At 43.5% G+C, this 25,681-nt stretch overlaps 1 protein-coding gene across 6 annotated transcripts in view; it reads left to right on the top strand.

Annotated features, from left to right (window-relative positions):
• Nucleotides 1-25,681, top strand: part of TMCO4 (transmembrane and coiled-coil domains 4) — an 83,222-nt gene that overhangs the window by 38,835 nt on the left and 18,706 nt on the right. For 5 of the 6 annotated variants that reach the window (XM_027829929.3, XM_043531866.1, XM_043531865.1 and 2 more), the window contains 3 exons: nucleotides 4,494-4,578; nucleotides 10,940-11,057; nucleotides 13,816-13,933. In XM_027829929.3, the coding sequence (XP_027685730.2) occupies nucleotides 4,494-4,578; nucleotides 10,940-11,057; nucleotides 13,816-13,933 (321 nt within the window). The remainder of the gene's footprint in view (nucleotides 1-4,493; nucleotides 4,579-10,939; nucleotides 11,058-13,815; nucleotides 13,934-25,681) is intronic. The other variant, XR_006286481.1, reaches the window with a different exon arrangement.

The following is a 25,681-nucleotide window of genomic DNA, read 5'->3' as shown; positions in this document are numbered from 1 at the left end:
TCCATGGGGAAGACAATGAATTACAAGCTGAAGAATGGAAAATTGAGGCACGAGGGAGACCGGCGTGCAGGGAATGGAGGAGAACATGGGCTGATGAGAGGCTGCCTGCAAATGTTGGTTTAATTTAACCCAAACCTTTGCTAAATGCAGAAGAGGTCAGGCAGCAATCAGTCTAATAGAGAGCTCTGATAGCAAAAGAGATTGGAGCAGTCATTTGAAATGCTTCTACACCATTCCTTGTGTAACGCCGATAGACTGCGGTCGTCGGCGGGTGGGATCGAACCGGGGACCTGGAGCTTAGTGCACGACCCTCCACCGCATGAGCTAAAAGCCAACTGCTGGTTAGCTAAGGCAGTAGAGCAGGCTCATTAATTGCTTTCTTAAGTGGTGTCAGTGCCAATAGATGGGACAGAGCACCACACTTAGGAGGTGTGTGGGTTACACTTGCAAACAGGTCTTACAGGCAGAGTCCAGTACTGAAGGGCAACAAACAAAATCATTGCTGGGGAAGTTTAACATGAGACATACTATGGCATCTATATTTTGTCAAGCACCCATTTCGTGACACGCTGGGGTAATAACAAATCTACTTTTCACTGCCAGAGACCTGGATTCAGGTCTAACCCAAGTCAGAAGTGCAAATTGGTATGATTTGTCCACTTCACAAAATTACCATACCACTTGGCCCAATCTTGACAGTGGGGGAGTGAAAGCAGAGGATGAGGAGGGGGAGAAAGAAAGAGAAAAGGCAGACAGCTGAAATACCCATCAAGAAGTAGGAGGCATCAGCGGAGTGGGGCGAAGAAAGGGTGCATAGCCCTTACCTGCACTAAGGACCAAATTCTGCTCTGAGCTATATTAATATAAATCTGGAGTCATTCCAGTGAAGGCACTGAGTCTTACTTCCTTACTAATCCCAAACTGTCACAAGCCTAGAAAATCACCAGGCTTCATTCTAAAATAATTATTTGTAAAACCAACCGTGGAGGGGAGAGGGGAAGTAAAGAACTGGCTTATTCTAGAGGCAGCCATCTTCTGCCAAGAGGAATTAAATTGGGCACAAATCCCGTTAGCCTGAATTCTCCTCCACTAGCCCCCATTTCTATTAGGCACCCAAGCAAAAAGTTCTCACACAATGATCCCTGCTTCCTCATGGCACTGAGGCAGTGCCATAGAACTGGCTGGGGGTGGCAGGGTATTAGTCAGATTCAGAAGGATGTTGTCTCCTCTAGGAAAGTGCTTTGAAGGGGCCAGTGCACAATTATATTGAGTGATTGTCTGCTCCTGCTGGGCCCCGCTGGAATAAAAGTCAAGGGAAAAGAGGGGAATAAAATGGGGGGCAGAGAGGGAAAGAAACAGAAATGCCTAAGACCAGAATAAACAAGAAGGAAAGGAAAAAGGAGCCAAACAGACACATGGGATGGATTGGCACTGAAAGAAACAGCTCAGTATAACAAGCCTTCCTGCCAAGTCGTCGTCTTCATCCCCAGCTGACAAACTTGAAATTAAACTTCTGCCCAGGTCCTACCATTATTTGCTATGAGTGCAGGCTGATCTCTGTGTTCATCTTACAGCTACACTAGTCCAGTATCTACTGTAGATGAGCTATTCAGGGCCGAGAGGTAATGGGAGACATAGCCAGACACCAGAATGTCATAAATAACACTGTGAAACAGGAGTGTGAGCCAACAAAGTTGATTTCTAATAAAAGCACAGTGCCCAAAAGGTAATAATAAAGGCCTGGTCTGAAGTAAAGATTTGCCCAAGGGCATGTGACATTGTCTTTTAGCTTTAGTTATGGTTAAAGCACAAAATCGTGCTGTGCTGGAGAACCTAAAACTAGTTAACAGGATGTTTCTGAACCCTATTATACCTGGTGTGCATTTAGCCCAAGGAGAAGGCACTTCTGACTGTTAAAATCCCTCCCTGCTTGATTTAATAGAAAATCCTATTAAATGTATTTAAGATAAAATCTTGCTCATTGAAGTAGGATGCCCACATCACATTTTCATGATGACCCCAAGAGTAGCAGCCATCCGCCCTTCCAGCTAATGCTGCTTGAAATAATATTTGACAAAAAAAATTTCTGCCAAAAAATATGGCTTCATCAATTATTTTGCAGGAAGATGTTGCTTTTGACACAATTTTCCAGTGGGAAATTTCAGAGCAAACCAAAATGAAAAATTTTCGTTCAGTTTCCATTTGAAATTTTTATTTCATTTTGTGACTTTCAAAAACAGTTTGGCTTTTAAAATTTAAATTAGGGTTGTCAAACAATTAAAAAATTAATTGCAATTAATCGCGAGATTAAAAAAATAGTTTAATCGCAGTTTTAATTACACTGTTAAACAATAATAGAATAGCGATTTAAATTTATTATAAATATTTTGGGATGTTTTTCTGTATTTTCAAATGTATTGTTTTCAATTACAGCACAGAATGCAAAGTGTTCAGTGCTCACTTTATAGTAATATTTTATTACAAATATTTGCACTGTAAAAAAGATAAAAGAAATAGTGTTTGTCAATTCACCTCATACAAGTACTATAGTGCAATCTCTGCATCATGAAAAATGTAGAATTTTTTTTTACATAACTTCACTCAAAAACAAAACAGTGTAAAACTTTAGCACCTACAAGTCTACTCAGTCCTACTTCTTGTTCAACCAATCACTAAGACAAACAAGTTTGTTTACATTTACGGGAAATAATGCTGCCTGCTTCTTATTTACAATGTCACCTGAAAGTGAAAACAGGCTCCCAGCTGTTATCTCTCTTGGTAGAGACCCTGCTTTTCTGACCAGGTTTTTCCACACTGCATAGTTGCCTGCCTGTACACAGTTGCCTGCAAGCCAGAGTGCCTAAAAAAGCCAGCTTCTGCACTTGGCTTTCTCTCCAGAAGCTATGAATAGCATAATGGCCCACAGTTATAAGTTACCACACAGTTCTTTATAAGCAACCACATTTATTCTTAAGGCGAAAGCATTGCAGAGAAAACATATGAAAACAATATATGCATACATGCATGTTAAAAAGCTTACCAAAGTTCATCCCATCTCCAACCTCTGTTCTGGTTCGTGTCAGTCCTTCAAAACCCAGAAATGGGTTTTTTCCATGACTACAAGTTCATAGCGGTCTCAGATTCAGAACCAGAACCACCAGTTCAGTCTTTCCTTTATGCATCTTGGGCCTTTGATCTTGGCCTCATGTATCGCATGAACAGCAGACAGTGACTCATTCCCCAAGGCATAGCTTCAAAAGGCTGGGGTTTTGCATAACCGGAGGTGGGGAATTTGCATTCAGCTCTCCCGAGATAGATATTCCCCAGGAAAACCCCCGTAACGTTTTCTGTTCCAAAAGACCATTCTTGCCTGGCACATTGTTCACGATAGTCCTTTGAACCCCCAGGACTCACATCTGTCACATCTCCCACCTCAAGAGGTTACATAGAATCCTGGCCCACAATAATACACCATTCATTTCATACAATGGACCCCCAGAGACACTTAAATTTAATTAAATAAGGTCTCCCAATGATATTGCAGGAAATTGCCATATCTGTCACACAGACCACCACAAATCCCCAAGACCAAAGTTGGGAACCTCATTAACAAATGTCCAACACATGCTCAGTAGGAGTTGAATCCTCTAAACAGTTCCCCATCAAACCAGCATTAGCTCTGGTTTATCTGGATTAAGTTTAAACCAACTTGCTTGCATCCATATCTCCTCTTGGCTAGTGCTGGTAAAACATCTGTTAATGGTGGCTATATATGCATACACCCCACTGTTTGCCTTTTCATGGAAATTGACTGGCTGGCAGTGTTACAAGCCATGGGAGCCTATTTCATCTGCCAGGTCTGTTAACCCCGCAGGCATTGGAAAGGCATGGCACTGCCTTTTCATCTTCATCTCTGCCAAAGATGTCATTACATTTCATTTCTTGGTGGTTGGGAGCCCTGAGAGAATGCTTTTGTAAGGTGGAAACAAGTTTCTCTCCTTGCTAGGAACATGGCAGCAGTTGCTCTAATGGTATTCTGCAGCCCTGAAATTAATTGCTTGGGGTTGGACTCGATTTCCTGCCTTGAAAATGTTACTCATTTCCGTGTTGTTATATGGGGTTTTGCCTTCTTTAAAATTAAAATAGTGGGGGTAAGGTGCAATGAATAGCAAATGGGCCATTCAATGAAAAGGAGCTTCCTTAGACAATGTATGAGAAACTTGATATTAATAAAGCATGAAGAGTGCATTTGGACCCTTATCCAGCAAAGGACTTAATTTAAGTTAAATGTAACTGTGTTTAACTTTAAGAACATCAGTAATATCATTGAAGTCAATGGGACAGCTCACATACTTAAAATTCAGCACATGCTTATATGATTTGCTGCATCAGAGCCTAGGCACCTCCACTGGCCAGCCCTTTCTTTCCAGGTCTAGCAGAATGTTTGACAGCTGTACCATCCTCATTTGTGCCTGTGCCTCTTTGTTTCCTAGGGCAAACGACCTGTCACTTTGATTGGCTTCAGTCTGGGCGCAAGGGTCATTTACTTCTGCCTGAAGGAGATGGCTCAAGAAAAAGGTAGAGTTCAAACATTTAACTCTCTTATTTATTTTTTCCATCACCTTTTTTTATGAATTTAGTGCTGGTAGAAATTAAACAGCTCTGGAGATCAAAGTCCTCTAGAGTAGCCACAGAAGGACAGCACAGCCACATGGCATTGCCTTTGTGCTTCACAGCCTGACCCTGATGGACAACCTCTAGGTTCAACTGAGCAGTTTAGTCTCCTGGGCTCATTCAGTCCTTGGGCTCCTTGTTGAGACAGTCAACAAAGATACTTATTAGTGGTGGTCGTGGAGCTGTGTACACAGCTCCTTAAGAAAGGCCAAGAGGCTCTGATTGTGTTAAGCTGGAGGAGATATAGGTTAGTCTTTTCTGCTGATACAGGTTATCCACTGGGCCACCCTAATGCATAAATGGAACACTCTAATTGAGCTACCCCAGTGCGCACAGCTAACAAGACACCTAACTGGGCCACCCCAATGCACAGGCCTCATTAGGGCAACAGGCACAAAGCTCACATTACATGGCCTTCAGATGGGTACATGTTAACGCTAAAAGGCAGCATATTGTTCCCTTCTTTGGCCTCACAATACAGACTACTCCTGTCCGTAGCAGAAATAACCTGTGAGGGGTCTGTGGACCGATGGAAGGATGTAGACATGCTGAAATGTATGGACCACACCTCCAGGCCTTACACCCTGCCCTGGGATACTCCTCCCCAGCTCTGGCTGCAGAGAGCCTGTAGAGCAGCATCTCTGTGGGTTTGGAGGGAAGCGTGAGTCAGCATGGATAGTTTCTACCCCATTGATCCCCACCTGGCCACAGCACTTGGATTATATGTATTCCAAGCCAGTACGTGGCTGAGGGTATTTACTTCCTGAGGTGCAGCCTAAATAGAAACCTACAAAACAGTTTTGAAATATGTTCAGAATTGAATTCTGCTGTCTCTGGTGTAAACCTGGAGTAACTCCACTGACTTAAGTAGTTACTTCATATTTACACCAGTGTAATTGAGAGCAGAATTTGGGCCTCCATCTGCAAACAACACTCTTAACGTTCTGTGACATTTGTCTGGTGAATCGGTCTGTGAGCGGCCCACGCTTCGCTGTGAACTTGGCAGAAAATGCTTCACCTTTATTGGAAGCTCTCTGTAGCTACTGTATCTGATCCCATGAGTCGTCCCTCCTATTTAAGTCATTGAAATGCCACTGTCGTCAGCTATTTTCATGGTAATTTTTCCCTAAAGTCAAGCATAAAACCATCTGTCAATTTGTTACCAGTTGTGGTTTTGTTTATTAATAGATTCTATTCTTAATTTAGAAAAGGAATCAAGTCATTCTGATCAGTTGATGTAAATTGCATGTTGGAGTTGAGTCGGTAGTGTGTGCGCTGCTTATCCCTCCCCCTACCTAGCCAATTTTATTAATTAACATTTGCCCTCACAGAATGTAGCTAATAAGTAAGGAGCTTTACACTGGCAAACATTCATTAGTAGGTGTTGGCAGGTGGAGCAGATTAAACCAGCATGAGAGGGGGAGGTCAGCTTCCTTTCTGTTTACAGCTGCATGCCAGGACTGTATTTCTGGTTTAAGGTGCACAGCCACATAGAGTGAGGTACCCCTGAAATACAAGAGGCCAGATTCTAGTCTTTGTAGCACCAGACTGTATCCTAGTGACTTGATTAGAATCACTCTGAATTTACCCTGGTAGAATTGAGTTCTGAATCTGGCCCCAGATTTACTCTTTTCTCCTCAGTGCCTGAAAATGTCGGGGCCGTAATGTTTTGAGGCTTTCATTAGCCGTTAATAGCCCTGCAGTCTCTCTTAATGAGACTGCACAGCACTATAGCTAAGTAACAGGTGAAAGGGAATCATTAGGGGCTGTCTGGTTATTTGCCATTCTAAAGAAATCTGAGCATCATAAATACATCTTGTAGCAGCCCCCCCACGGCACATTGATTTTCAGTCCTTTAATTGAATTATGAAAGCTGAGCTGTTTGTGGGAACGTGTTTAGTGCAGATTGCCAATGCATCCTTCCAGTTCACATTCCAGAAGCAAGCCACAGAAGGAATGGAGCAGCCACCTGGGACATCTGGGTCTGGACTCTGAAGACACATACATAATAAGTACAAGGCCCAATCTTGCGGGCCTTTTTGTATACAGTCTTAGTGGCAGTTTCATGACAGTATAAGAATAGAATGTGTGTGAAGGGTTGTAAAGAGCTTCAGAGGACAGTGATGAAAATTCATAGACAAAAAAGATGTCCATATCAGGAGACATTAAAAAGATTGTGACAACCGTACAATGGGGGTAAATGAGATGCGGCATGGTGGAAGTATATTAAAATGGCATAGAGAGAAGGTCAGTCCAGAGATCCTAATAACCCTTTCTCTTAAAACAAGATCAAGGGCTATCCAATGAAACAAAAAGACAAACAATTAAAAACTGATAAAGGAAATACTTAGCTGCAGAATGCTTAATTAATTTGTGGAACTGCCCAGGTTGATATTTGAAGTCAGAAGCTTCATGGGAGTAAAAGAAGGATTATGCACGTACATCTGGTACTGGCCGCTACCAGTGACAGGATACTGGACTAAAAAGACCACGGGTCTGATCTTGTATGGCGGTTCCTAGATGATTAATAAGTATATCCATAGTTAAACTAGGGAGGGTAAAAATTGATGATGTATCTCAGCCCTAGTACTTCAGAACATAAGCCAAGATGGCTTGGGTTTAGGAGGAACTTCATTCATTGGGCAGATTATTGCATAATTGTCCATCACGGGGCTTTTGTGCCTTTCTCTGAAAGCTCTGATGCTAGCTGCTATCAGAGATGGGGTAAGCTAGCTGTGTGAACTGCTGGTCTGGTCCGGTATGGCAAGCCTGTGGTGCTCCGGGATGGAAAATGGTACCTGTGCATTCTCTGGGGACTCAAGTTAAAATAAATGATATTTTTGAGTGGCCGTTTCAAACGTTTTGTTTCAGCTTACTAATTACATTACTTTGCTAGGCAGGTTTGTCAGCTCGCATTAAATGAGTAGTTTTTACAAATAGTAGTTAATACTTGTAAATAATTCCTCACATGTATATCATCCTGAGAAGTCCAATGAGCTTCACAAACTCTAAGTTACAGCAACACTGCAGTGCAGCCAACCAGCATTCCCAACAGTGGTGAGGAGGGGAAATACTGCCCAAAGATACCTGGACGAACCCCTATCAAGGCAAAACCTTTAAGTGCGTGGGATGGTTAAGGCACCAGAGAGCAGACACGACCTTGGCTTCTAAGATGTCATCAGAAAGCAAATCACCTGTCAGACATCCAGCGCTGACACTGTTTGGCTCATCTAGACCTCAGTGCAGGACAGCACTTATTTATGTTCTTGACTTAAATCCCACCTAAGTCAATGGGTACGTCTACACAGCCCACAGGGGTGAGCCTCCTGGCCCCAGTCAAGAGACTCAGGCTAGCGGGGCTCATGGCAGTGCTCTAAAAATAGCTGTGTAGCCAGCACGTTGAAGTTGTAGTTCAGGCTGGAGCTCAAGCTCTGAAGCCTAGGGAGGGGGTGGGCTTCAGAGCCTGAGCTCCTGTCCACTGTTTTGAAGTTTTAAGTAGCACCTAAGTGATGCGTATGTCTTGTACTTTCCCTTCTACGGAGGGGTGGATTTGACCAGAACGGCACACTAGTTCCCTGTGTGTGTAACACTTCCAGACCGGGGAACGTGGCAATATCTCTCCCGGCTCCCAGAGACTGGTCCGAGCCCCAGGCTCAGAGTGCATCGCATGGGCCTTTTCCAAGATGATTTGCCTGTCAGTTGGCAGTTATTGCCTCACGACAAGCAAATACAGCTGCTTTCATCGCAAGAACCCTTTTTAGTAGCTAACGGGCAATGGAAATTGCCAGTCCTTGCCCCATTACTCTCCTATCGCATCCCAATACAGAATTGTGTCTTATCTACTAAGAAGTTGGCCAAGTGGAATAAAAGCCTTTTTTTCTTTTTACACATCCTGCCAGAATTAATGATGTTCATGAGTCGGAGGCAGAAGGAGGCTGTGAAATGTATTATTCCCAAGGGGGGGTTGACTGAGGTAGAATCTTTTCTTTTCTCGTATTATCTAGAATCGTTAATTTTTCTTTTCCCTGTGCACATGGGCTTTATTATTCCTTATCAGTATAAACAATTTGTAGCCCACGGGATAGGTATAATTAACTGGCATGATAGTAACCATGCAGATCAGTGATCTATATTCTTAAGCGTCCCTCTTCCTCCACAATCATTCAAAAGAAATGCATACACAGCCAAGATTGAGCATCTTCATTTCAAACAGGAACTGAATAGTGCAAGGGAGGGAAAGAAACCAAACCTTCCAATGGTTAGCTCCGGTCTTCAGGAACCTGATATATGAGCTGCTTATTCTTGATCTTTCAATTGACCTTACACTAGAGACATGGACTTTATTATCCTGGCTAGAATTATTGCCCTGTCCACATGGCTCTGTTTTTTTCATTACCCGTTTACTGTGAAAGCAGTAGTCTCATTGCCTGTCGAGTTAAGCTAACAAAATCGAATCACTGTTCTTTTTTTATTATTATTTGTGTGAAATTTGCTTCATAATTAAGAAATAAAACCAACAGAACGCATTTCAGATTGTTATCGGGGGTTGGAATTTACATCATAGTAAAACGGTGTACAATAATGCTTCGCTGCAGGGAGCACCGGGTTATTACTGCTGTTAGAGAAAGGAAATCAATGGCCTTGATTAAAAATCTATCCAGGCAGCATCTCCTTGGCCATGACTTCACGTGGTTTGTAATTGCTTTCACATTTATTACCTCATAATCCCAATCCCCTATTCTACAAACCAGGTACACTCTCCTGAAAATGACCAAAACCCATGTATGCTGAGCTGCGCTTTCCAAAGGTCAAGATTCTGGTTTTGGCAGAATAAGCTCTTCAGAGCAGGGACTGTCTTTTTGTTCTGTGTTTGTACAGCACCTAGCACCGTAGAGTCCTGGTCCATGAGGGGGGCTCCTAAATGCTACCACAATACAAATTAATAATAATAATATATATGGGACTCCAGTTGAAAGATGGAATTCCCAGTCATATCAACAATTACTATATTGGAAGGCACTTTACTGTCCCTTTTTCACAACTCTACATAAACAGAGAGTCAATTGTTAAAATTGCACCTTCTTTTTTGATACATACTATGTAATCAAACATTTATATCTATTGTTTCCATAGACCTAATATGCGCGCATGCACACACGTTCGGATTTTAGTTTGCTATTTAGGAATTGATTTCAACTTTCTCTAACCTGGGGTGCTCTGGAAAGTGAACTAAAAACCAGAATCTTTGTGTCCCATCCCCAGACTGAGACTGCCTTGTGGAGCTCTGTCCTGGTAATAGTGAATGTATCGTAGCACGTATTTTTTTTAAAAACATTTTTATTGAAAAGCACAGAAGTGCTGCCCAATCTTTCTCATTCCATTGCTTGCTTCTACTGGAATTCCTTAGATGCAGTTTGTCCACTAAGAATAAAAGAGGAGCGTTAATTTTGATCAGACTCCACACACCTTTTGAGCAGATTGTACCTAGAGAGTAAGAAGAGCTAAACTGCTTCAGAGCTGTTGATTGGTAATAGAGTGGGGTGGGAGGAAGTTTTGTTTCATGGTCTCTGTGTGTATATAATGTCTTCTGCAGTTTCCACGATATGCTATGCATCCGATGAAGTGAGCTGTAGCTCACGAAAGCTCATGCTCAAATAAACTGGTTAGTCTCTAAGGTGCCACAAGTACTCCTTTTCTTTTCACTAGGAATTCTGTTGCCCTGGTGTTGAGTCTGTTGTCGTGCATTCAATGGATGGATGCATTAGCAGCTTTCAGGTTTATTGAACTTAATTATACATTTGTTTCAGTGGTCTCACTTGGCCCCTCATTCCATATATTGTGAAACAATACCAATCTCGTACCGACTCTATTGATTGGCAGTGTGGGAGGAATCTTCCACACTGCTGCTTGTGCGATACCTGCTCTGTGACAAGAGAACTTCACTCCCCATTGCTGTCAGCCTGACACCTTTCACAATTGCCAGGACCCTGATTTTGATAGATGCTGGGCTCCCATTGGCTTCAGTTGGAATGGGGATTCTCCATGCCTCTGCAGATCAGACCCGAGATCTTTTTAGTTTATCTTGACAAATGAATCAACAGAAATAAAGTATTTCTCCAGCGTAAGTGAACTACACTAAATACACTCTCATCCTTCGGAGGGCAATTCTCACTTGTCTGTATCGTACATAGATGCATTTTCTGAGCTGCCTTCCAAATCCAAGTAACACCCTTTGTCTTGTGGGGGGCTGTTCCCATCTTTATAGATTGTGAGGGGATCATCGAGGATGTGGTCCTGCTGGGAGCGCCAGTGGAAGGAGAAGCCAAGTTCTGGAAAGCTTTCACAAAGGTGGTATCGGGCAGGATCATAAATGGCTATTGCAGGTCTGTACATGCACAACCCCAACGTCTCATTATGGCTGGGTCACTGTTAGTGGATCTTTTATTTATTGCTTTTGAACATTTTGACAGACCCAAAGATTGAAGTATTAAGGAGCTCTCAGTAGAGAACCATTTTCTTTAGAAGTCATTGCGTCCATTACTTGGATTTGAAAGTCTTCAGGAGGCAACATAAGGCTGTTCTGTCTTGGGCTTTGATTAGCTATTTACTATTTATGGTGAATCTTAGACTGGAAGTCTATGCATATTAAGGACTTAGTATTTGGGGACTGTATTTCATTTATATTTAAGTCTGCTTTACGACACTCTGGCAGTGTAAAGGGGCCTCAGACAAGGTGTAAATTTAACTTACATCCACCCTAAGGCCCCTTAAAACTGTCAGAGTGGTGCCAAGGTGTAAATGAGAATCCAGCTCTTAAATTCACAGGGGGTATGTCTACACTGCTGTAGCACTGCAGTGTAGATGCTTCCGATGTCGACAAGGGGTTTTTCCATCGACTGTACGTAATCCACCCTCTCGAGAGGCAGTAGCTAGGTCAACAGAAGAATTTGTCCATCAGCCTAGCTGCATCTACAGTGGTGGTTGGATCAACGGCCTTGAGCAATATAGCTTAGGTCAATCTAATGTTTAGGTGTCAACCAGGCCTGAGAGTTAATTCATGGAATTACTTGTTTTTAACATATGTTAAAGCACCTAATTGTCAAAACCTTAACGATGATGCAAATGTATCTACAAATAAGTATACGCAGAGAGAGAGGTGTGTGTTAATATCAAATATATTCTATTATTTTACATACCTTAAAACAATCAGAAGAGAGAAATTAAAATCACAAGCACTTGAGATTAAAACAAGAAATCTTCATTACTCCCATCCATATGGCTGAGCTGAGAGATGCTGCTTTTGTTAATTTTGTATCGCTGAGGTTTCAGAGATGCAGGCTGTTTATGCAAATTACTGCATTTCTTCCTGTAACATAGTAAAAAAGCAACTGCTGTCTCCTGTAGAGTAGTTTCTGGGGGATGTTTCTGTTTTCCTCCGGGAAGCCATTAATGATTAGCAATTTACGTGTATAACTGAATTTGCTGTACTGACTATAGAGCATCCCAGAACTGCAAGACAACCTCTACTTACTTCAGTGCAGAAAGCATAGTATATTCATTTCCTGTAATATAAGAGAGAGAATCTTGTTATCGTTTCAGAGCTTGACTGAGCTACTGAAATAAAACGGGCTACATGTGTGTAATTCAAGTTAGTCTCTTTACTTTGGCAGCCCATATTTCGACTGTTCAACAAACAGAGGGTTAATAAATTACAGCTCAGTGGCACACAAACAGGAGTGAGCAGGCAATGAGGTTCCAGATAAATATCCTAGTACATTTAATCTCTAAAATCCCATGGGATGCTGTAGGTGAGGAGCATGTGAAGGGTGATGTGAGATGCTAATTGGAGAGCTATAGGGAGGATTTCGGTGAGAGAATCTGAAACATGAATCAGGGAAATACGTTATTTCCTGATAAGATATTCACATGGGTCTGGAGATGTGGTGGTTCCCTGCCTTGGTGTTTGCATAAATATTGAGCCAGAGGGTGGTGAATCGGGAGTAACTTCACGGAAGTTTGTGAACTTACATTGGTGTAAAACGGGTATGAGATCAGAATCAGGCCCATTTACTTGAGTTTCAGTTCACAGAAGTTCACACCTCTCAACATTGACGTTTGAATGAACCCAACATCTCGAAGTGAAAGCCAGTTGAAATTGCTACATTGGATTTCGTATCATCCGAACTACCAATGTCCTGCGATCTCCCTGTAATACCATAAGTCAAGCCATGTTTGCATGGCTAGACCTTTCAGACAATCTGATCTGAGTAATGAGTTAGCAACAAATACAAAACCAAGTGAATTTCATGTGGCCTCGGGAGTGTTGCACACATTTCACATAGCTCCATGTGGGCTTTATTCACATCTGATAGTCAAGGACAGTGGTGGGAACAGGAACAGCTGGAAGTGGTAGCTCTTAGAGTAAAATTCACCTGTGCAGAAGGCCAGCACAAGGTTTCGTACACCACTGCAGTCCCACTTAAGCCTTCATCATCGAGCTCAGCTGGATGTAAGTGATGTACAGGCTTTGTGCCAGTTCTCTGCACTAGGGAGAATTTCACCTTTCCCAAGTGCCATAGGGTACAGCGTGTAGTCATTTTATGTAATCTTTAGACTAACCATGCCATCTCTACCCCACCACCCAATAATGGAAGCACAATCTTGCTACTTCTGCTATTAAAACCTTATATTTTTACAGCACCTTTAATCCAGAAAGATCCTAAATTACTTTATAAGTTGCATATATGTCAGCAGCCACAGTGCCTGTGCTGTACACGTTTACAGATGCTACAGGTGGCAAACTTCTACGTGTTAACGTATTGCAAGGAGATTGTCCAATAGCTGGGTGCAGCACTGTCTCCCTGTGAATCTGAAATAATTTTAAAGGACTTGATCCGGAAGCCTCTACTCATGGGAGTAGTCCTGGTGAACTCAGTGAGGCTACTCGTGTGAGTCAGGATTACTCCTAAAATTTTTACAGTTATACCCCAATTATTTTATCCAGCATGATATTCCAGTCTGGTCTGGATATCTGCCTGGTCCTGTCATCTCTATCTTTTCCTATGTTCCCCGAATGTCTTCATGCATTTTATCAGTCTTCCAGCAAGGCTTATTAATACTTCTGTTTCATTTTCCTCCTAGGGGAGACTGGCTGCTGAGTTTTGTCTACCGGACCTCCTCTGCTCAGCTCAAGGTTGCAGGCCTTCAGCCAGTCATCCTGGATGATAGAAGGATGGTTAATATGGATCTTTCATCTGTAGTGAGTAGCCCTCTTCATTTCCTTAGTATTTCACTCCGTCCTTACCGGTCATAGCCTTGTGCTCATCTTCCGTCCACCTAGCCGCGTTTACACCAGGGACACTTAAAGCACAATATTTTTCACAACCCTGGGTGATGTAACTAGGTCAATATTATTTTTAAGTATAGATCAGGCCTAAGAAGAGTGAATGACTTTGTGTAGTCTCTGTTCTTCCCTCTATATGTGCACAAACCTCGCAGCCCCATGACTTTACCATAAACTCCATGTCAGATAAGCCTTAAGTCTGGACCGACACCTAATGGAAGCTAGAACCTGAATGTTATTTAATGTTGTAGGGACTATTTTGTTTCTATTGTTGCTTTTTTAAAAAATTCTGTAACATCCTGCATTGGAGAAAATAGTGTTTTTATCCCATCAGATCCTACAGGAGTGGCATCACTTTCAGAAAGACAGTGTGGCCTGGTATGCTATCTACACTTGCCCTAAACTCAAACACTGAGGCCCAGTGGTGCTGGAACTAGAGGTGCCGGGAGTGCTGCCGCAACCCCTGGCTTGAAGTCGTAATAACAAACACCAAATACACGGTTTCCATCATCAGCACCCCCACTATAAAAGTTGTTCCAGCACCCCTGCTGAAACTTGATCTACGCTTAAAAACTGAGTGCCATAGTTAGCCATACCCCAAACGTAGACATGGCTACGTCAATGGAAGAAGTCTTCCCTCAACCTATCTACCACCTCTCAGAGAGCCCGATTAATGATATCAATGGAAAAACCCCTTCCGTCAATGTAGGAAGTGGCTACTGTATGGTGCGTCAGAGGCACAGCTCCCCAGCACTGTAGTGTAGACATGGCCTGAGCCTACTCCCCAACGGAATACCACACTTGTAAAATTGAACAACCACTTCATATTCTCATACAGCCCCTTCACACTTGCACACAGGTTACCACCAAAATATCTGCTTTCCCCTACCCACCATTAAATCCATAAACGGCTTTCATATCCCACCTCACTACTAACAGTCCCCATGGCATGAAGACACCAGTACCCTGTTACTTACACAACCTGCACCATTCTGTAATGAAATAATGCAGACTCAGCATACATAAGCACCTCTTTGCTTTGATGACAAACACGGGAGATTCAGATCCTGATCTCCTCATATTACAATCACAGCTCTATGAGGCTCCTCAAACGGATCCCCAGATCTCTTCATCTCATAATCACAGCTCTTCCAAGGTGCTCCAGCTTATTCGTCCACTATTCAGCACAGCTACACTAACACAGTGAACGCAGTTGGAGTGCCTGCAGATAATTCCCAGGCGCTATTGCCAACAGCAGGTTATCTTAACTTTGTATTTCCTGGTTCACAGAAGTTTGAGTTTTGCTGAACCTGACATTCTGGAAGGATGCAAACTATCACCGGGCGTCCTTAACTCTGCATTAACTAAGTTTTTGCTATTTAGTTTCCAATATGGTCAGAGGCTGCTTGCAAACTACTAGTACTCTTGGGGACCATGCACAGCAGCCTAGCCCAAGAAGGGAACATCTGCAAAGTTGCAGGGCCCCCCTACTTTGTGTCTCGTAATTCGCGCACCGCTATGAATAGGGACCAGGAAGAACCTGCGGTCTTATCTAGCTGGAGCTTTTGATGGTCTTGAGCAAGTCATTTGGCCTTGTGCCTCCGTTCATCCAGCTGGCTTGTCAGGTTCACGGTTGCAGTGCTACAGCTGGGGTTAGTACGGCTGGATCTGAGTTTGGAGTTACAGAGCTCAGCGATATTTGTGGCTGGTTTGATGGCCTTGAATTTCTAGGGCTAGGTCACAGTTGTGGCTTAGTAGTGGGATTCTGAGTTTCCAGGGAACAGAGCAGGTTTCTGAGTTCTGTCCTGTAGATCAGGCATAAATTAGATTTGCCAAAGCTGTTTAGTGTTGTTAATGCTAAGCTGCTGTTAGGGGTGTAATATCTTCAACACTATTCAGCTCAGTTGCCCTAAGCAGTCTAATGACATAGATGCCTTCCCTTCCCTCCGGGTGACCTCCTCTGTGGATTCATAGATTATAAGGTCAGAAAGGATCACAGCGATCATCTAGTCTGACCTCCTGTATAACACAGGCCATAGGACTTCCCTAAATTAATTCCTGTTAGACAAGAGTAGATCTTTTAGAAAAACATGCAGTCTTGACTTAAAAAATAGCCAGTGATGGAGTGTCCACCACCACCCTGGGTAAATTGTTCCAATGGTTAATTACCCTCACTGTTAAAAATGTACACCTTATTTCCAGTCTGAATTTGTCTAGCTTCAATTTCCAGCCACTGGATTTTGTTAAACTTTTTTCTGCTAGATTTATGAGCCCATTATCCAATGTGTATTCCCCACAGTAGGTACGTATAGACTGTGATCAAGTCACCCCTTAACCTTCCCTTTGTTAAGCTAAATAGATTTAGGCTCCTTGAGTCTATCACTGTAAGACATGTTTTCAACCCTTTAATCATTCTCATGGCTCTTCTTTGACCCTTCTCCAATTTATCAACATGCTTCAGATAATCAGAAAGAACACAGCTTCTTCACACACATTCACAGCAATCTTGGGATCACAATCTACTATGACTCAGCTGTTTTTCTCCCCTGGCCTTTCGGGATGTTTGGCAGACCTGTGAAAACAAATCTAATAACAGACACTGAGTAATCCAGACTGCTTCCTTTGTCAGTTCTCAAACTGTGACCTCTTCTGAGCACTACCTGCAAACTGGCACAGATTACTCTCGTAGCATTGCTCTGGAACCAGAAAGTGTCTTAAGCACGTGATCAGTTTCACATTTTATGATGCGCAAACACATCAAGCCTGCAACTATTCAGCTGTTACCCACTCATTTAATTCATACTGCCTGAACATTGCTGATCCCATTGCTGGAAAAATGCAGGACTGATGAGGTGTAGATAAAGTAGAGATGTCCCAGAGCAAAGTGTGGACAGCCTAGAAGGGACTGGGTTAACAGAGGCTCTTAGAAGCATATAAACCCCTGTGTGACATAGTTAAGGTGATATAAGCCCTGGTGTAGACCCCGCAAGGTCAGCAAAAGAATTTTTCCATTGACTTAGTGACCCCCCTCTCAGAGAGGCGGATTTACTGCAATGATGGAAGCACCCCTTCTGTCGCTGTAGTAAGTGTCCACACTACAGCACCACAATGCTGCAGCTGTGCCATTGTACCGTCTCTAGAGTAGCCATATCCTTAATCCCTTGCTGTCTCTTGCTTTTCCCTGAAGAGCCCTTGTCTGTTCGTTTTATACTTACTAAACTTCCAAAGCTTATGGAGTGCGGCAGACACCCCTGGGACTGACTCCCAGCGGCCTGCCTGCTTTCGCTGAAGAAGCTGTGTGCACATTTAGGCTAAATGGGTGGCCCAAGCGCCGAGTCACCACTCTTACACCGTTATGTACCTGTGTACACACTGCGTGTATCCAATAGAGCATCCCAACACTGCTGTCATCTCCGAGAGGCCTGCCGCTTCCATGATAGACCAGCCTTGCCTAACCTTACTGGAAAGCATGGAAAAGAGGAGCAGTCTTGAAAAAAAACAGAGTCTAGGAGACAGGAAAACAGTAAGTTATATGGGGCCTGTAAAGAAAAGCTTCAGAAACCAGTGCTTTAACAAATGGCATGAAAGCAAAGGTAGTTTGCACTGCAAATGCAATGGAATAGGGTAGCATAAAGGTATATAGAGGTGTTCTCAACAGAATGCTAGAAGTGTAGTGCTAACAAGGCACTTTACTACTTTCTTTTTACTTAATCGAGTGCAATAAATCCATCTCTTTCTTATAAGATACAAAATCAAAACACCTTTTCTGCAGGTGTGGATGTTTGAACAAGTATTAAAGAGCCTCATTAGCACTAGAATCTACTCGTTAGTAGTAGAATCTATGATTCTACTAGTGAACTAGTATCTTGGACTAGCTGGATTCCTTAAAGATTTCCTGACTCGGATCCATGAAAAAAGTTCAGTGACACTGTCAGTTAGACGGTTGCTTTGTTTGAAACGTGGCTGACTGGTATCTCCACAGCTCATTCTCATAAAGGTCCAGGGGTATGGAAATAGCAGCAGGTCACATCATGGGGGGAGGGATAGCTCAGTGGTTTGAGCATTGGCCTGCTAAACCCAGGGTTGTGAGTTCAATCCTTGAGGGGGCCATTTAGGGATCTGGGGCAAAAACTGAGAGCTGGTCCTGCTTTGAGCAGGGGGTTGGACTAGATGACCTCCTGAGGTCCCTTCTAACCCTGATATTCTATGATTCTATGCTAGCCCAGTACAATGCAAGTGATCTAATGCTGGACATTCAGTCTACCCTGGCAGAAAACACTGAGCCACAATTTCAATTCCTTTTATGCAGACAACGCAGCTTAAAACCAAGGTGTTAGATGTTTCTTAAAACAACGTGGGTGCCTGTTTCAGTGGAACAGGTTGCTTATTGCAACTTGCTGTGGCATTATCTCCCCACAGTTGCCCTGGTAGTCAATTTTAGCTCTAGGTAATTGAAAATAAATAGACCAGTTTGAGAGAAACTGTGAAATAATAAAACACCTACGTTAATGCAGCACAGCAAATCAGAGTGTTTGCCTGTGTTTGCAGGGACTTGGCCCACTGAGGTGATTGCAGAGCCCACTGTGATGGGTCCTGAGAGCATAAGAAAGTACAGTTGATCCTCATCATCATCATATATTAAGCATCAAAGAAGCTGGTTGTGCTTTTATATTAAGCTCTCGCTGCTTTAGAGTAGAGTAACGATGGGCTCCCTTGTTGCCTGCTTTCTAGCACATCGAGCAGGCTCTGAACCGAGCCCTTCAGGCCGTTGGTCATTTCACATTTCTGTCCTGCCCTCTTGCAAAGCACCTCAGGATCCTGTAGAGAAACTACGTGAAAATATAAATGACAGAATTCTGGAGGAGGCTGGGAGTGCTTTGAGTGGCGAGCTCTCCATCTGGTGAGGGCAGGAGTCCCCTGTGTCGCGCCAGCAGCAACTTCTGCAGGTTCCAGCATTGGACGGGTTCAGAACAGATTTCTAGTTATGCTGACACAAGGCCATGGGACAGGGAAGGAGGGGAGGTTATCAAGGAGCAAGGTATGGACTTCAGGAAGGTGCTTCTTGCAAAATTCGTTCTAGCACCCTTCACGTTCAAGCCATCTCACAGTTTATCCATGGGGAGGGCCTGTGGGTCCTTTCAAACTTCGGAACTGTGCACAATGGTTAGAGTTTTCCTTTCAATTTGGTGGGGGAGTGGGATGCTGGAGTCCAAGGGGCCTGATTCTTGCAGCTGTGGCAATGTAAAGGAGTCTCAAAGTGCGTGGGATATAAGGGGTATATAAAGGGCCTTCATGTAAATGAGAATCAGGGCCCAAGGTATTTAGCCTGTGTCTGTTTTGATTAGTATGGTCTGCTTTACAGTTTCCATTTGTCATGCCAGGGCCCTCTCCTTTCATTCTCCTCCAAACTTTTAAGGCCTCATTTCTCTAAATCTGTCAGTGAGGAAACGAAGAAAATGTCCTCCCACTCAGCAAATGAAGTTATAAAGCTTCCCGAGCGCTTACAATGAGACTGATTGGTTCAGCGGATTTATTTGACAGTAACTGAAACTGAGGAAGTAATTGAGTTGTAACATATTAGGCTGATTGCTGTTTGTTCAAATGGGATGTTGGCGATTACATTTTACATTAGCATCTGAATATCGAAGAAATGTTGTTAAGAGTCTGAATGTAGGCAAAATGCTTTTCGTGTGGGCTTGGAAGTTACAGGCATTCGCTTAGGTTTCTTTAGGCAATTTTAATGTAACTAAAATCTGAGATGAATTTACAGGAATGAAAGTAGATCTGAAGGTCTGTGTCTGTAGGTCTAGTGATGAACTTCATGAAAGATGCAGGAAGTTAGTACTGCCATATTGTCAAAAGTGGGAGAAGGGCTATGCATATCTCTGTCCATATACTACCACAATAAAGGAATCACAGATTGTCCAGGGCTACAGAGTTTAATTTCTGCTTTACATACCCATATAAGCAAACCCCAATTTCCACTTTGGGCCGGTTGTAAAATATCTGTTATATAAAGTTTAAAGACCTTTAGCCACGATTAGGACTTGCATTGACCTTGAAATTCCCTGCTTTCCCATGCATTCAAATGGCAGCTGAATTCTCCTAGTCCTACTCTTTATCATTCAGATGTCACCTTCCTAGATGATATTGATGATTATTATTAATTTCTCTTAAGGTAGCACATAGAATGCCCAATTGAGATCAGGACCCCATTGTGCTAACCACTGTACATACACAGGAAAAGAGACGGTCTCTACCCTGAAGAGTTTTAAAGGGTTGATAGACAAGACAAGACTAATGGTGTGAGGGGAAACTGAGGCATGGAGCGGTGATGTGACTTGCCTATGGTTATATAGCAGGTCAGTGGCAGAACCAGTAGTAAAACCCAGGTCTCCTGAGTCCCAGTCCAGTGTGCTACCCAGTGGACTCTACTGCTGTTTGTTAAATATCATTATGGATATAATTTTGTCACAGTAAAATTAGGCAAAATTCACAGAACAGTCATGGTAAAAATGTACAAAATCAGGGTATGGTCTCGGCAATATATTGTGTATCGCAGAGGCGTTGACACTGACCCACGGGCTGGGTGACCCACTGAGGTGAGTCGGGGAATAGAGGTGGCACTCCCTCTCGGAGCCCTGCCTCCCAGAGCTGACGCCAAAGCCCGAGCCCCACCGCCCGGGGCTGAAGCCAAAACTCGAGCCCACTGCCCACTGCTGAAAGGGGAACTCACAGATATCTCTTAAAATCATGAAATCCATGTCCTCCATGGCGGAATCATAGCCTTAATTACCGTTGTAATAACAAAATAGAAAGAGGTGTTGTCTGAGCACCACACTGGGAGCCAGCTACTCCCGAGTTCTAATCCCAGTACTGGGACTAATTCCCACTGCAGCCTTGAGCAAGTCACGTCCCCTTTGTGTGCCTCAGTTTCCCCATCTGTAAAATGGATATAATAATACTGCCATCAAAGGAAGGTCATAAAGATTCATCATTGATCAATGTGCTTTGAAGACTGAAAGCATGTCAGACCAGCTAATTATTATTACTCTGTCATTTAAGACCATTTTAAAAGCACTGATTTACCCTTCTTTGCAATAAGATGTAGTGATGAGATTTTGTGACCTGTTTTACACTCCGATGTTCCTCTAAAATTGGAGAAGTAAGAAAAGGCTGAATAAAAGAGCTCTGTTTGGAATATGCTGCACCAGACATCACCATAGCTGTGGCTTTTCCCCTTGAGATAGTTACAAACCTTTTTTAACTTGCTCTTTTCTCTGCTGCTGAAAATGAGCAGTGAAATGCCAGATCTGTGACAGTGATGATTAAAATGGAATTCCTGCTCTTGCCCTCCAAAACCTTTTTTAGAAGTGATGCCTTGTTACTGGGTCTCAAGTGGTTCCAGGGCAGCCTAGTTCACCACCTGTGTGGGCTCTTGGATGCAGCAAACAGACAAAAAAGACAGTGTTCTAACAATCTATTGATTTGGCACTTGTGTGATTCAGGCTTTTCCTCAAAGATGCATTAAACGGTTGTTCTTGTCGTGGGCCCAAAACTTGCAGCAAAGAATGAATTCTAATGCTGAAATTCAGGTTTATTAAGGACCCTGGAGACTGAGCATGGAAGTGGGTTGCCTGGGTCTCGTTGCTCCCAGGTGGAATGACTTGTTTCAGATGAGCCATGCTGCCTTAGGCAGATGTGACAGGAATGAATACAATCCAAAGAAGAAAAGCAAGAAAGGGAACTTGATTCAATCAGAAGTTAAACATTTCCCTGGATAGGAACTTGTAGAGATTCTATCACACTGCAGTAAGGAAAAGAAGCTAAAACCACCACTTCTTTGGTGATGTTGTGGGAGGGGGAGGGACTAGGGCAAAAAACATCACCAGGAAAATTTCATTAAGTCCCTGTAATGTCAACTTTGAGTCCAGCTTCAGTTCTGTTTCAGGGGAGTGCCAGCTCTCACAGGTTCTGAAAAGAGAATAGACTTGTGGTTACATTTCACAGGAATAGGTCTAAACAGTCCTATCTCCCCTCCCCCCCAGTCACTCACTCTCAGGGCTTCACGGAGTTTTTTGGGCACCTGGAGCACAATCTGAAACTGAGCAGCCCCCCTTCCAAAAAGGAAGGGAGGCCCCTGGTAGAGGGGTTGGAGAGCAAGCCCATCCTCAGTCACCCGGCAGTAATGGCTCCTGTCCCGTGGGGCTCTGCCTGGCTCCCTGCTCTTGGCGTTGCAATCTGGCATGCAGGGTTTCAGCGTAGCTCAGTTTTGGCCCATGGAGGGTCATCTGAGCTCAACCTGAGTGGTGCTGACACCCTGCATGTCAGGTCACAATGCCCACTCTGTTTCGGGGTCCTCTCAAACCGGGGCTCAGGGCAAACTGCTTCTTTTGCCTTCTCCTCCCCCAGGTGGCCCTTTCCTCCCAGACAGCTACCAATTTTCCACGCTGAAATTCCTCATTGTGAGCTGTGCTTGCTAGATGGTCAAAATCTGGAGCTTCTATGGACAGACAAGCAGAGACACAGGCTCTCACATACCAGCTGCAGATGTGCCCTCTTCGGACTATTTTATATAGAAAACCACCCTCTCTTGTCACTCTTCCCTGTTCCGTCCCACCACTTGGAACTGACTGCTTCAGGGCAGGCCCCAGAGTTACCAGGACAGAGGCCAACTGCTGAAGCCATCAGATAACCAGGCCTGAAGGAGCAAAATGAGCCAGTCTCTCAACTAACTTGTAAACAGAGGTTGTTAGCATCACAGCTTTGATTCAAGCCTGCAGGGAGTTCGCCTGTCTGAGCTTTTTTATCTGTTGAACAACTCACTCTAGCTAATTTTCCACCTGATTAAGCTCTTGGAAATGACAACGCTTCTTTACCAACAGTCGTCACACCACTTATTCTTTCATCCCTTTGACAAGCTGCAGAATAGAGAAATACTATACAGCCACATTTCCTTAGAGGCTTTTTAGTACAACAGCAGCCAAGCTAATAACTAGGAGCCCTGAACCTACAGGATCCTCAAGCACTTCACCTGCCACTATCCTGCAGCCACCTCTGGATGAGAGGTAGAAGCTGTTTAACAAGCATTTCACAGCAGTGTAGGACAGAAAGTGAAAGATACTACTGCATCCATTCGAAAATGCCAGGACAATTTAGGGAGGTGTAAAGTAAATACTGGACTCGGCATTTGGTAGGACGCTGGTATTAACGCCCTTGCTCTTGTAGAAAGTGCTGTGGCATGTTAATTATCAGTATCTTGCTGCCAATTCTGTAATGCACTAAGCCTGAGTTATCCAAGTTACAGGGGCCTTATTAGGTAATTGTTGGTCCATTTGTAGACTTCCGAGCATCTTCTGAATCTGTCCAACGCCGTCTGGAAAGGGGAGCAGTTTTTCATCAGAACTTGTTAGACTAGAGAGAGATCCACAGCCACATGTCAAAGGAGAATCCAACAGCTTAAGCATCCTTGTTCCCTTCCATAGATATGTTAAGAAATTAGAATAACTAATAGACATACAGAGCCCAAATTGTGCACTGACAACAGACTAGCCTTAACTACAGCTGTTCAGTGAACTATGTGAGTGTATTGGTTTGTCCTGCTCCTCAAGGGTAAGATTTTGTGTAGCAAAAAACTCCATCAAATTTGCTGGCATCCTCAGTGGATATGCCAGAGGTTTAATGAGAATGTGGACTTAATTACTCTTTTTCCCCTTAGAGGTGATCCATGCAGGTCATGAACCAGGCACATTGGTTAGGGGCAGGGCGTGGCTTGGAATTTAAGGGAAGCTTACGCTGCTGTTTCCCACGGTCTGTCCCAGGGCGGTCAGCTTAGCACCAGCCACGAAACGCTGCGGAAATTATTTTGAAAGAGAGAAAGCGGGGGCGGGGGAGTGTCATATTTTAAATAACCAACACAATCCAAAGTATGCCCTTTCCCACCTGAGGGTCTCAGTTAAGTAACCAGGAACGGTACTGATATGCCGCAGGAGCACGGGTTCTCTTCCCTACGGCACAGCAGTTTGCATCGTCTTGGTTAGCCATTGGAGATGTTTTAAATGTTAGAGAACATTGCATTTGAGATAAACCCTCCCAGGAGATCCCAAAGGCTCAGACTCCGTCCCTGACTGGGCTCGCAGTGTATAGGAATCACTAAGATTGTCACACAGTTATTAATGTTACAAACAATTGTCCAGATCATGAAGTCTGTGATCATGATGGTCCCTTCTGACCAGAAAGTCTATGAGTCCATTTGGGCAAAACTCCCAGCGAAATCAATGGGAGTCTTCCCTGAATAAGGACAGCAGCATCAGGCCCCATCAGAGTCACAGCAAGGTGCTTTTAAGGACAGAGCACGTTGTGTGTTGCCTGGATATTTTTGTCTTGTGTTTACATTAACTGTATTGCAACAAAGTGTTTCTGTTTGGGTTTCATTTCCTTTCTACTGTGTTTTCTTACGCCAACATATGAGAAGAAAATTCAGATTTTAAGGCCAATTAAAAGTGTTAATGAAGTAGAAAACACGCCGTGTTTACAAGGTATTTCACCCATCACATAGTTTCCAGCCGTGTTTGAGATTTTACAGTTGTACCGTAACGTGTTATTGACGCTCATAAAGTAGATAAAGTAAAAAACGTGGAAAAGTTGGCACTTCCTGTTAGCCTCTGAATTCCTGTTACCTCAAATGGTAATCTCATCAGAGTTTACAAGCCAAGCAGAATCAAGCCCAATCAGGATAAAAGCTGAGGGAAATCCCTGCGCAGTCAGTAATGGCATTGATGACTAACAGCAGCAGTACTCCTCTCTCTGAGTCACTGTTGCTGTCCCCAGAGTAATCCTATGGGTGCTGGGTTGCTGGAAGGTGCCATCTTTCAAGTGAGATGTAAAACTGAGGGCTTGATGCTTACGGTCTCCTGGTCAAATTCCAGCTTGGATAATTATATTCTGTCCGCTTACAATTCCCCCAGGAATTTCAACTGTGCATGGAATTCCTCAGTTCTTCTCCTAAACCATTGTGTAGAGTTGTTGTATTTATAGTTTATATTGTGGTAGGGCTTAGAGGACTCCACTGTATTGAGCCTCATCATGCTAGCCATTGTACAGACCTCTAGTAAGTGACCGTCTCTACCCCTGAGAGCTTACCATCTAAAACAGGGGGATGAATAGAGTCCTGGAAATCCGCAGGTATCCATCCACTTTATATCCACAGATAGCCAAATCCACGGCTACGGATATCCGCAGACCTTTTTTGCAGTGTGGATGCAGATACAAATTTTGTATCTGCACAGGGCTCTATGGATGAAGAAAACAAGTAGGTAGAAGGACTGATCTGTAGACACATGAACAAATGGATATAAACTGGCTATGGATAAATTCAGGCTGGAAATTAGAAGACTGTTTCTAACCATGGGCGGGGTGAGATTTTGGAACAGCTTCCTCGTGGGAGTTGTGGGGGCAAACAACTTAATTAGTTTCAAGAGGGAGCTGGACAAATTTATGAGTGGGATTGTATGACAGGATTGTTTATGATGGTAGAGGGCAGGGTTCAGCCGCCTTGGGGCTCAGGTCCGGTTTCTGTCTTATGTTCCTGAAAACTCAGGATTCAGCATTTCAGCCAGCCACCAGCTGGGATCAGGAAGGGATTCACTACCCCACTACCACCAC

Source organism: Chelonia mydas, chromosome 18, assembly GCF_015237465.2.
Source record: "Chelonia mydas isolate rCheMyd1 chromosome 18, rCheMyd1.pri.v2, whole genome shotgun sequence".
Classification (NCBI taxonomy): domain Eukaryota; kingdom Metazoa; phylum Chordata; order Testudines; family Cheloniidae; genus Chelonia; species Chelonia mydas.
This window is presented reverse-complemented; position numbering and strand designations above follow the sequence as displayed.